General features: G+C 36.7%; 1 protein-coding gene across 1 annotated transcript; it reads right to left on the bottom strand.

The window, feature by feature from the left end:
• Positions 1–333: 333 nt before the first annotated feature.
• On the bottom strand, positions 334–13,472 carry fezf1 (FEZ family zinc finger 1). The gene is made up of 4 exons (XM_041796177.1): positions 12,711–13,472; positions 8,026–8,160; positions 5,091–5,223; positions 334–2,313 (listed from the first exon to the last, which is right to left on the bottom strand). Exons 1-4 carry the CDS (start codon positions 13,470–13,472, stop codon positions 2,078–2,080), a joined length of 1,266 nt encoding a protein of 421 aa, XP_041652111.1. The 3' UTR covers positions 334–2,077.
• Between the last annotated feature and the right edge of the window lie 148 nt (positions 13,473–13,620).

The raw sequence follows: 13,620 nt of genomic DNA, 5'->3' as shown, positions 1-13,620 counted from the left end.
GTTGTGTCTGACAGAAAACTTGGGCCTGTTCTAAAAATCTCAGGGGGAACTGTCTGTCCTAAAAATGTCAAAATTAGATGTGCAGATAAAAAAAAACATAAAGAGGACCTGTATATTTTTTTGTTTTGTTTTGATATTTTTGTGAAAAATTGTAATCATAAAGTTGTATATTTTCAAGAAACAAACTCAGAATTGCTGAGTTAGATGAGTCATGGATTTATGATTTTAAAAAATTAAAAAGTTGTTAATTTTTACATTTCAAGTTTTTAAAGTCATAAATTTATGACACTATAAAGACAAAAATTTACAAGAAACTAAACTGAAAACAGTGTTTGGAAAGCCCCCGTTTACAGAAATGCAAACTAATGGCCTGACTATGTGATCATTCTTTTCTAAAATCACAAATAATTCCTTCTTATTCAGCCTTAGTAAGTATTACATCCGGCTCTCAACATCAGAACTTTCACAGTACTCTCAATGCAATTGGCCATTTCCATCTTTGTGATCTCTTTTTGACTTTAAGGTCAATAATTGTGATTTTTATTCAGGAATTTGCTTTTAAACCTTGCAAATTTTGATTTTCTCAAAAATTAATAGATCCGCTTATTTTAGAGTGGCCTTTATAAGCTGTTGTAATAATGTAAAGTTTATACACAGGTTTTTTTGGCAAGAACCTATTATGTATGTCTCGAATTTTGTCAATGAAAAATAAAATTGATGTTTATTATTTGTCCGAGTGGGTCCTGGGGGGCTAAGCATTTCTTAGATACTATTTGGGGCCTCGAGGGACAAAAGGTTGGGGATCACGGTGACAGAAAACCAAACATTTGTCCATGTTTGTCTTAATTTCAGACATGGACACTAACAATTTACAACAGAAAATCTGTTCTAGCTTTCAAGGATGTGGAAAAATGCAGTTTCAATTTGTGATGGGAAAGGTTTCTACGTTTTTGGAGCATGAATTGTTTTATTCAAGAAATGGAAATACCTTGGCCTCTTTTGGTTGGAATTTAAATATTTTTTGGCCTCTGTAAGTCATAATGTAGGACATTTTTGTCTAAATTTTATATTTATCAGCCTTTATACAATCAGCAGGAAGGATTTAGACAAGTGTTCAACTCTGTTAACTGAAAGAAAGCAGGCATAGTGTTACTAAAGCTTTTGGAGGCGTACTTGATAGACGAAATGTTCCATCATGCTTGTCTGAATTTTGGACATCCAAACTACAAACTTAAAACAGAAAATCTGTTAAAAGTTTTAAAGATGTGGGAAACATAGCATTCTTAATGCAGCATGAGAAAGGATTCCATGTTTTTGATTATTTTAGTAGCATAAGCCTCCTTTGGTTGGATTTTGGCTGTTTTTGCAGCCTCTTAAGAGTCATGATCCTGGAAGGTTTTGTCTAAGATGACACCCATATAAACCTTGAAAAAACAGCAGCAAGCATTTGGAGATAATGAAGTTTAAAACCTTTTCTAACAAGATTAACTGCCAAACAAAGGGCATTTGTGCAAATACTGAGCATTTGAGGCTATATTTGATCAACAACCAAATATTTCACCATGTTTGGTTGTATTTTGGATTACACGTTCACAACAGAAAATCTGTAACAAGTTGTAAAAATGTTGAAAAAATGTAAGATCTAAATGCATAAAGGGAAAGGATTTGACCTTTTGGAACTGGGGGTGTTAAGTCTGAATATTTCAGTTTCTGTTGGTTGTATTTTGACCATTTTTGCAGACTAAAAGGAGTCATCATTTAGGATATTTTGTCTGGAATGGCATCCAAACCAGCCTTGAAAAATCAGCTGCAAGAATTTGGAGAATTTCATGTCAGCACAGGAAAGAAGAGGTTAAATTCAGTCATGTGAGATAAGGATTTGGGGAGATTCACAGGGGCAAATCACAGCAATAAGGGGGCAAAAGTTCTGGAATTATAATAATACTTTCCCTCTAACACCCTTCAGACTTAGTAAAGCAGAAATATCAGGGTCTAATTTTAGTTCCTGGCCTGCTGGGGCCACGTTGAGGACCTGATGTTGGGTTTTTGGTGTTTTTGGGAGCAGCAGAGTTCATGTTCAGGCCTGCGGGGGCGACTGCGGGCCGGCCGGGTCGTGCAGCTTCCTGATGTGTTTCTTCAGGTCAAAGTTCCTGCAGAAGCCTTTCCCACAGGTGGGGCAGGTGAACGGCTTCTTGTCGTTGTGCGTGTGCATGTGGAAGGTGAGGTTGTACACCTGGTGGAACGCCTTGCTGCAGATCGAGCACTTGAACTGTTTCTCCCCGCTGTGCGTCAGCTTGTGGTTTTTGTAGTTTCCTGCAGGACGGCAGAGGATGACGAGTCAGTCAATAAGAAAACACAGGACGCTCTTCCACAGATTTAAAGTAGAAGAATAAACAATTTTCAGCTGGCTGGAAGGGTCTGAGGTAAGATAATAGTTTTATTTACATAGCACTTTGAATACAAAACATGGCCCAAAGAGCTTGACAACATGAAATTACAAAACACTACAATTAAGGTTGACAGGGAGGCTGTTCACACAGTTTAGGGACATAAAAACTAAAAGCTGGCTCAACAGATCTTGTGTGCAACACTTTGGGGACTTAAGATGTATGAAAGGTCTAATGAAAGGTTTTTGAAACTTTGTAAAACGGTTACCAAAATTAAGGCCACTAACTAAAATCTCTGTCAAACCAGAACAGGATATTAAAAACTGCCTCCAGTCTCTGCCATTCTGTTTTGGAGCCAACAAGCAGAATTTCTGTTTTTCTTAAAAAATGTGCACTCATCCAACGGTCAGTGCCACTAAGACAGTTAAAAGACAGCTTAATCCACAGTGGTCTGACACGAAGATTAGGGTTCATGCATGACACAAAAGTCATATGCCCAGCCGTGATCAGCTGATGACCAGCTGATTCCAATCACCTCCCAGCTCCCACAGCCAATCACAGCTCTTTCTCTCAAGGCAATGCTCCACTACAATATCCTCACTAATCCCTGCCTGCATCAATGCTGATGTACCATGCTGGCAAAATATCACCTCCTCCACCCCAGCCTCCTCCTTTATAGCGTATTGCTTGTTGTTGACACATGGGGGCAGCACATTTCCCATTATACATGAACGAACTTGTTCTTTTAATGTATGATTTATACAATATACTCCTACATCCATTAGTTTTTACTTTATTTAATGTAAACTATAAGTATGTATGGTCAATCCCTATAAAAATATTCTGCCCCTCGGATGTTTTGCTGTTTAATTGATTTTATAAATCAATCATGGCCAACATAATTTGGGTTTTTTGAAAGGAAAAAAAAAACCTCTTTAATGTCAAGGTGAAAACAGATTTCTACAAAGTAATCCCAGTTGAATAAAAATGTGTAATTCTAAATAAGTGACTGCATAAATATTCACCCCCTTTAGATGTGACAATGGAGATTTACAAGACGGAAAAGATTTCTTCCTGTCAATTTAAAACTGGAAAAATTTAAACTGCATTGGGCAAAGAGGGCGCAATATGTTAGGCCTCTGAGAGCTGATTTTGTGGACAATGCACAGTGAGGGAGCGCTGGTTTCAGCTATTTTTCAGTGATTATGTCTTTTTTCTCTTCTTCTCGATACATGAGTGTCACTTGCAAATTGGAAGATGAAAACTGCCACTTTTGTTTGGATGGATTATTATTATTAATTATTCCTTTTTTCTTGTCATTATTATTATTTTCTTTTCTTCTTCTGCATCACTTTCTCTCAGGATGTAAATAGTTGCCTTTTCCTGGCTCCCTTGAGTAGCCAAAAAAAAAAGTCCAGAAAATGCATGTCAACAAAGATCTGGAATTTGGAGTTAGGTACACAAAGATCTGTTGGAATGTTTGATTATGCATAATCTTGTGAAAATGTACCACTCCACTTTCTTACATGTAAATTTAAGGTCTGTATTACTGGACAATAAACAAATAATAATAAATTAAAATATTCACCCTCTTTAAAGTGACTGACCTAATCAACAGAGGTCCAGCCAATCAGTGCCACAGTTAGTGAAATGGGGATCACCTGAGTGCAGTGAATGTGTCTCAGTGATGTAGTATATAGACACCTGTGTCTAGAAGGTGTAGTCACTGAGTATTCCTGGCTACCATTACACCATGAAGATAAAAGAACACTCCAAGCAACTCAGAGAAAAGATTATTGAAAAGTAGAAGTCAGGGGATGGATGCAAAAAAATCCAAGGCTCTGAACATCCCCCAGAGTTCAGTTAAATTCGTCATATAGAAATGAAAGGAATATGACATGTGTAAATCTGCCTAGATCAGACCGTTGCCACAAACTGAGTGAGCGTGCAAGAAGGAGACTAGTGAGAGAGAACACCAAGACACCTATGACTACTCTGAAGGAGTTCCAAGCTTCAGCAGCTGAGATGGGAGAGACTCTGCAGACAACAACTGTTGGCCGGGTTCTTTCTCCTTTTTCAGTGTTTCTTTCTTTCTCTTCCTTCCGTTCTCAGAACAGTCTCCTGCTATGGCAGCCCATTAGATAACTCTGCATATTTAGGTCTCTGTAAACCATCTCCTGTTGCTACTGAAACAGTCTTGTAGTCCACTGACAGATGCTACTACCTTTCCTTTTCCCTTGACTGAGCGGTTCAGTTACATTGTTTTTATCCTGTCTGGATTATTATTCACATGCATATTCATGTATCCTTTGATTTCTATTGTTTATAGGTTATGCAACACTATTTGCGTATGAAAAGAGCCATGCAAGTAAAGTATGATCGTTTGAAACAGCATTGAAATGTGTAGAATAATATGTGAAAATTAAGATGCCACATAGATTAGCTAAATGGACTTTTCCTATGTTTTTTTTGCATAATTATGAATTATAAAATACAGTTATTTGGCAGATATTCATTAAAATAAACAAAGTAGATCAGATTTGATTAAATTAAAGTATTAACAAACGTTTTAATTCTAAAACAAGAACATGATAATGCCTTGAAAATAAAAGACTAGAACTCGAAATATGTCCTTGCTTTTTTGCGCTTGGTGTTAAGGCTAAATGGCGAAAATAGGAACGTGTTTATGGGTTATTTTCTCACCTTTCTGGTGAAATCCTTTCCCACAAAACTCACACACGAACGGCTTGTATCCCGCGTGGATCCGTGTGTGCGTGTTGAGCGTGGAGCTGCGGTTAAAGGCTTTCCCGCACTGGTTACACTTGTGCGGTTTTTCCTGGAAGAAAAAAACGAGTAAAATTAGATTATAAAGACACAACGGACATAAATATGAATAATATCACGGCTATTTCAAACGTGGCGCAGCAGTAGACGATCTCTGACGTGATTCTTTACTCTGTCGCCTCTTTCTGATATCAAAAATTTAGGGGAACTAATCACTAAAATTAAAGACGTTTAAATTTCCCTCCTATCTTCAGAGTTAGAGCCAAATTTGTAATTAAAGTCGAAACAGCAGAGGATTATTTCCGTGTTGTCCCGGTGGCGCAGCAGGAGGCGCTCGAGCTCAACAAACAATCTGAGCAGAGCGCGAGGAGCAAACGCAGCTTCAGCCAATCAGACGCGATATCTTAATTTGAACATTTCAAACGGATCTACCACTTTAGTAAACATCGACATTTATCAGTGTGTCTCACACAGGAAGGCTGGATCAGAAATGACAGCTGAAATCGTTGAGCATTAATAAGAGCATCAATAAAGTTGTATATAAGTAGAAATAGCAGAAACGAAATTCGATCAAACCTACTGATGTAGGTTGTACTTAAAAGCCCCGCCCACAACAAACGTATAAAAAATGTTATTGGAAACCTCTGCTGTCATTTAATGTTGATTGACCGCTCCTTCAATCAAAAAGCTACTACTGGAAATCAGATAACAAATATATTCACGTGTTTCTGTGCAGGTAACAGGCGGAGAAAGGGGTGGGGAATGGGGCCTAAGCCCTGAATATTTCCCGGAAAGCTTTTAATCTTTAAGGAGGGTTTTTTAATTTATGAGTGTTATGCTAAATAAATGCACAAAGAAATTAGTGATAAACAAGTGGGTCTTGCTGATCTCAACATGGAATTTTAATTCTTAACAATAAACGAAATAAAAAATCTGATCTTTTTACCTCACTGCAGTTAAAAAATTACTTTTAACATGTTCTCAAAAATTCAATTTTTCCATTTCCATTTTTTGTGACTAAAACACACAAAAAATCTGTTACCCTACTTTTGTTTTTTGTGCTCTTGAAAATACAGTTTTAAATGTAAACTTTTCCACCAAATTCCTACCTTACTTATGCAATGTAACTTAAAACTCAAGACACTTGGGGCAGAATTTTATTTTATTTTATTTTATTTTTTTTAAATTGTATTAAAAAAGTGTATACAAGTGTGTGATAAACAAAAAAAAATCTAGGGAATTGCCCCCTGGACTGTCCTTTGTTTGGCTTAGCCCCTGTTATTGAACACATCTGGCTCTGCCCCTGGTAAATATGCATATTTATCTACAATTCAAAATGAGATGGAGCCTTAATTTACAGATGATGGTGTTCTTTAAAACCTAAGGCACCTTGACATCATCACTGAACTTTGAGATAAATTGATTTAATATTAATTTTATCCACAAATGAATAGACATTAATAAAATATATCAGCTAAAGATGGTTCGGTGTTAAAACTGGACCAACAAATTCACCCGTGGGAGATTTTATAAGTGAACTCCCACCATAAACACTGATTCATTTTAAGCTTTGCTCACAGTTAATTTAAAATACCTGATTGGAAGGTTCTCCTGAAACTACTGCAAGCTCCAGGTGGGGTTTTAAATGTTAGATTGACAGTTAAACATTCCTTAAATATCTATTTATTTATACATTCATATTCATGTGCTTAAAGTCTTTTTTTTTTGTTTTTGAAAATATGTAAACATCACAAGAAACCACAGCTAGAAAGTCCATAATTATATCAGTCTTACACTGTATGCAACTATGTTATTATATTATTGCTGTTATAATATTGGTACTATTATATTATATTATATAATTTTGTATTATATTATATTATATTACATTATATTACATATTGCACATAAAAAATTATTACTGGATTACTTTTGCACTAGCCCATGTTCATATCACCACTACTGTATAGGTTATATAACAGGCTGTTAAGTGTTAAGTGTCACTTTAATTGCTATTGACTGCACAGAATGTCAATTATATATTCATCATGTCCTTTTTAGTTTTATTTAGTTTATCTATGTTGTGAATTTTTATTTGAACTCTATTGTATTTTACCACCTTTTGCTTTTATTGTGTTGCTGTAATGCCAGAATTTCCCTTTGGGCATCAATCAAGTCTTGTCTTATCTTATCTTATCTTATCTTATCTTATCTTATCTTATCCCTTCTGTATGATAAGTAAAATATTTTCCAGAGTTTGAAAGTGTTAAGGAGAGTGGTTACAATTCAGGCCAATTTGGTTTACATTGTTAATAATTCCAATGATTCACGTATAACAAATACAAAAATACATGAAATACAAAGAAAAATAAAGCACAGATATTTTTGTCTCCTAATTGAACCATATCAGTGTGATTTCCTGATTATGCTCTTGATGAATCGCTTTTAACAAGCTTATATTTTTTTATTCTAGACCAAAACATTGGGCAGGTAAACAGTCATAAAAAAGACAACCTTGGAAGAAAATGTTTTTTTAGGTGCGATGTTGCACATCATGTCTCATGCCTTTGGTTGTGTTAAGATTGCATATGTATGTTTTTATTCTATTAAGATATTCTATCCACAGAATATGTAAGCTGCTTTCTGTTGTTATGCAGCATCTAGACACAGCCCTGTTCTAGTATTGTTCATTAATGTGCACTGTCCCTTTAAAACAGCTATCATTAGTAGAATAAACAAACTTTGACTTGTTAAACTCATTTGTAGGGGAATATTTTTGTGATATGATTGATTAAATCACTGTCTGCAGTATTGAGGAAATAATCCTCTGTGTGTGTGTGTGAGCGTGTGTTACCTGAGTGTGTATGATCTTGTGTCTGCACAGCGTGCTCGCCTGTCTGAATCCTTTCCCACAAACTTTACAGACGAACGGACGCGCTCCCGTGTGCACGGGCATGTGACGGGTCAGGTTGTAGTGCGCGTTGAACACCTGAAGGAAGGAAATGACAACCGTTAAAGGGTTTACTGTGAGCAGAAGATATTCCTGTCAGGAAAATCTGGAACAGCCATTCTCTAATATAGTGGCAATAATTATGTCATGTATGGAAAAAAAGAACTAATCATTCTATAACATGCACATGGCATAAACATTTCATTAAAAGTTAAGGTAAAGACACATGAAGCACCAAATGAGCTCAAATGATTACACTTAACATCAACCAAAGTGTTCTCAGAATAAGAACAATTTAACTTAATTTGTTCCTGATTAAATGATCATTTCCTGCAGGAACACACACAAAGATCACACCATTTACCTTCCAGAATAATCATGATTGTTTTAGTCAGCCTGCTCTCCAAACTGGAAAAAAAACCCACTTAATCTGCCAGTCAAAGCAGTGAATTTTAACCAAGCTCTGTCCCATTCAAGGATTATAAAAGAGTTATTCCCCTTGAAGTAGAGGTAAATAAATCATTTGTGCTTTAATTATCTATTGAAACAGCACATGTCAGCATCATTAAATTACCTTTAATTGAATTTAAAATGGCATTTATAAAACGGCAGTAACAATAAAAATCTGCACAAATTTCTCTATATTCTGCAGTAACAACCTAGAACAAGATCAATATCTTCAATCATGACCAGAAGCTCCAGGACACCTCTTATTTTGGTTTCTTATCATAAATTTTTTCTGCAGTTTTTTTTAATGTCTGTTCTCATTTGTGCAATTGTTCTGTTTATGATGTCAAATCAAATAAAGATTTGACCATAATTAAAAAAAAAAAAAAAAAAATCAGCACACCAGAAAGACTCTGACTCCTCGACTGCAGAGGTCATCTTTGAGGAAATTTGGCATTTATCACAAAAGTTAAAATCAGATTAATGAGGTTATTAGAGTTCATTTCTTGTGTTGTTCTATCAGACAATTCAACATAAAGATTTTCTTTAAAGAAAGGCCAGTTTCTTATTCTTAGATGATTTTATTCATTTTTATTTTTATTTATTCATTGTTTTGCATTTTATCTCTGAACAATATACAGAATAAATGTTTTATTAAAAGGATTATGCTAAAAGTATGGAAGCTACTTTTTGCAATTATAATATGCACAATCGGAGTTGAATAAGTTAAATAAGACAGATTAGAATAGCATTTAAAGTATCCTGAGCTGGTTGTTTGAGTGTGATGATAATAAAGCTTCTTTTAATCAAAATTTAAAGTATTACTCTACTTTTAATTTATTCTAAATATTATTATTACATTACATTCTTTTCAGTTTGTAGAAAAATAAATAGTCCTGTTCATTTAAAAAGACTGACTGTAAATGTTTATTTAACTTGTAAATGTTTTAATTTGAAATTTTCTTTACTTAAAAATAACCCCTTAAAGCCTGTTGTATCACATTTTATACATACTTTTATGACACCTCTATCTCATCAATATGATCATAAATTACTAAAAGAAAAATTCTGAATACAATCTGATAAATGATAAAAATGCCCTCAAGTGGATTATCAGTCACCAGAAACACCTAATGTATCAAAAGAGATACAAAAAATATTTAAGTTAAATTTTATGGAAATTTGGAATTTTTTTGGATTTCAGTAGAAAGTGAAATAAACATTTCATTTCCAAAAAATGAGAATTTTCTGGCTATCATTTGTGTTTTCAGGCTTTAAAGGGTTAAAATATTCTAGATTTAGAGATCTGAAGTGGTCATATTTAAATACATTTTTAGAAGCGACTCTGAAGGCCAACCCCTCCATCTGCTTTTTGACATAAAAATCAAACTAATGTCACATAATGAATGCTTTCATGTATCTGAAGTATCCAGATAATTTACCACTAACACACCGAGGATGAGGAAAACTCTAATGGATTTAACCCCTCAAAGCCTGAAAACACAAATTATAGCAAGAAGATTCTCATTTTTTGGAACTGAAACGTTCATTTCACTTTCTACTGAAATCCAAAAAATCTAAATTTCCATAAAATTGAACGTATATTTATGTTTTTGTATCTCATTTGATACATGAGGTGTTTTTGGTAACTGATAATCCACATGAGGGCATTTTTATCGTTTATCAGATTGTATTCAGAATTTTCTTTTAGTAATTTATAATCATATTGATGAGATAGAGGTATCATAAAAGTATGTATCAAATATGATACAACAGGCTTTAAGGGGTTAATTGTTTAATGAGCCTAATAATCTGACACTTTGGTTAAACAGAAGTCAGATTATCTAATTAGCTTTGTTTGAGCTCTCTGACTTTCTAAAACAAAGATAAAATCACATAAAGTCAGAATAAATCAGATCTACAGCTTTGCAGTGGATGTGTTTAAATATTATTTAAGAAGGCCGACCCCTCCGTCTGCTTTTTGACATAAAAATCAAACTAACGTCACATAATGAATGCCTTCATGTATCTGAAATATTCAGATCATTTACCACTAACACACACAGGATGAAGACAACTCTAAAGGATTTAATTGTTTAATGAGCCCAATAATCTACCACTTTGGTTAAACAGAAGTCAGGTTGTCCAATTAGCTTTGCGTGATCCCTCTGACTTTATAAAGATAAAATCACACAAAGTCAGAATAAATCAGATCTTTAGCTTTGTAGTTGAATATTATTTGGGAAGCCAATCCCTCTGTCTGCTCACTGAATCACTCACTAAAACACATACCTCATTAATGTTTTTATTAATTACATGCCACGCGTTTTCTGTAATTGAACGTATCTGTTTAATTTTGTGCCTTTTGCTTCCAGTGCAAGCTGAGATAGCAGTGTGAGAGTGAGCTTTATTAACGTCCTAAGACCCTGAGTCCACATATGGGGACATTATGTTTCTTCTTCTCTACATAATAGGAATCATTTTTGCTGTTAGAACTGATGAGATAGATTCAAGGGATTTGCTTGAAATGATGAGATAATTTGCTGTTTGTATATTTTAGGGAATTTGCTTGGAAGTTGTCGAGTTTTTTTTATGGAAATTTAGAGGATATTGTATATTTTGGAGAGCTTTTTGTTTGTTTGTCATTGTTTTTGGGTTTTGTTTTGTTTTTTCTTGCATTTGCATTTGCATATCCAAGGGAATATGGAAAATGTATTACCAAATTTTGGGAGAACTGGATTGGGAATATTTGGGTTTTGGGATTGTCCTTTGAAATTTTAAGGATTTTTTTTTTAATGTTTCCATCATTTTTGTGGAATTTTGGAGAATGTTTTTGAACATTTCCAGAATTTGCCAAGAAATTAGGGATTTGGGGAAATTTGGGGAATTTGCTTGAAATTTTTCAGGAATGTGCATGGAATTTGGGGGATATTTTTATTGGAATTTTCAGGCTTTACGAGGAAGTTTCACTGAAAAATATATAGATGATAAATTTGATGGGAATTTCGATTTTTTGGATTTCAGTTGAAAGTGAAATAAACATTTCAGGCTATAATTTGTGTTTTCAGGCTTAAAGAGGTTACATTTTCTGAGATTTAGAGATCTGAAGAGGTCATATTTAAATATCATTTGAGAAACGATTTGAAGTCCAATCCCTCTGTCTACTTTTAGACATGAAAATCAAACTAACCTCACAGAATGAATGCTTCCATGTATCTGAAGTATCCAGATAATTTACCCCAACACACTCTATGAGGACGTTTCACTGAAAAATTTGAGGACTGTCTAAAGAAATATGTGGACACTTTTCATGGGATACTTTAAAAAATATGTTTAAGAATTTTCTGATAAATTTTAGGTCATTTTAAAACAAATTATGGAGTTTGTTTGGGTTTTGGAAAGGAAAATGTCCAAGAAGTTCCTGTTGAACAAGGCTGATGTATTAAATGTACTAAAAATGCTCTCTAACAGAGAGTCAGGGCTCATGAGGTTAAAGGAACAATACACACTTTATTATAACGCACAGATAGAGAACTATATTTTAATCTCTCTTCCTGCTATTTTAGGTAAAAACAGCACATAAAGGGCCATGAGTCCCTCTTCTCACTCACTGTAAATCATTTTCAAATATTGAGCGTAAAGAAACTATAGCAGAATCTGACATTAAGGATCTAAATCTGAGCTGACACGTGCACAGAAGCCAAATGCATTTGCACAGATGATTGAAATATTTGCAGCATAATTGCTGATTTTTGTTTCTTGCACTAAATCAGTAGAAACGAGGATTTTATCAGCGCTCACTGCACTCCAAACGCAGCTTTAATTCTGTGTTTGGGTCTTTAAACTAAGCATTCATGTCTCTCTGGGTTTTTAACACACAAAGATCCTGATCAAACAGACATGCATGCTTTCTTATTAGATTACAAGTAAACGATGAAGAGTTTGCAATCACTGAAGACTGGCTCCTAGAAGTGAGACTGGAATCCTTCAGCAGAACCAGAGCCCTGGTTAGAACATGAGGAAAATATCCGGACAATATTTAGAGCAGATTTATTGATCTGATTTCATAAATCGATAAGTGATCATGAAGTTTAAACCCCCCTGACTGATCTGTCCCGGTCCAGAGAAACGGATCGTCTCACCTTGCCGCAGACCTCACAGGTGAACACTTTGGGTTTGCTGCCCGGGATCGAGCCGTTGATCCGGGCTGCAGCGGACACGGAGCTCTTGAAGATCTTGTCGGTGAGGATCTGATCCCGCTCCTTCATGAAGTGCTGGATGTGACTCGGAGACACCGGGAACCTCTCCCCGCCCTGCTGCACGCCGCCCGGTTTGTTCCTCTCCGTTATGAACGCTTTGTGCCTCGCGCTCAGCAGGTAGGAGGCCATGGGGTGAAGGTTCACGAGGCCGGCCGGCGGAGGGCACGCGCTGCCGTCCCCGCTGCAGTTCAGGTAGCACACGGTGCTCACGGAGGTGGGGAACGAGGCCTGGTTGACCACCCGGGGTCTGAAGAGTTTGTACTGGGGGCCGCTCTCCTCCTGCTGGCTCTTGTAGTTGAGCCCGAAGCTCAGGAGGTCCGCGGGCCCCACGGAGGACGCGTCCAGGTGTCCCGCGTCCAGCCCGCCGATGCTGACTCGGTGTCCCGGTGCGTCGTATCCGAGCGGCAGCAGCGGGATCATGCAGTGCAGGGAGGACGGACACACGTCGGGTTTCCCCCCGGGAGGAGGCTGGAACCACCCGGGCAGAGGTATCGACCTGGGCTCGGGCGTGCGGGCCATGATCCGGTCGATGGAGAAAGCGAGAGGCTTAGTGCCGGAGGAGAGCGAGTCTGAGCCCGCGGGCTGGCTCCCGTCAGCCGGGGGGGAGCCCAGGATCCCCGCTGGGCGGCGGAGAGGAGCGTCCATCAGCTCCATCAGCATCAACAACACGGAGGAGCTGCTGCAGGGACGCCACGGGTCGGAGCTGCTCCTCAGCGGCCCGCAGGAAAGAGCATCATCTGCCGGGAACCCCCCAGCCAATCTCCGGCCCCGCTCCCGCGCTTATTGACGCGGA

Source organism: Cheilinus undulatus, linkage group 9, assembly GCF_018320785.1.
Source record: "Cheilinus undulatus linkage group 9, ASM1832078v1, whole genome shotgun sequence".
Classification (NCBI taxonomy): Eukaryota; Metazoa; Chordata; class Actinopteri; order Labriformes; family Labridae; genus Cheilinus; species Cheilinus undulatus.
This window is presented reverse-complemented; position numbering and strand designations above follow the sequence as displayed.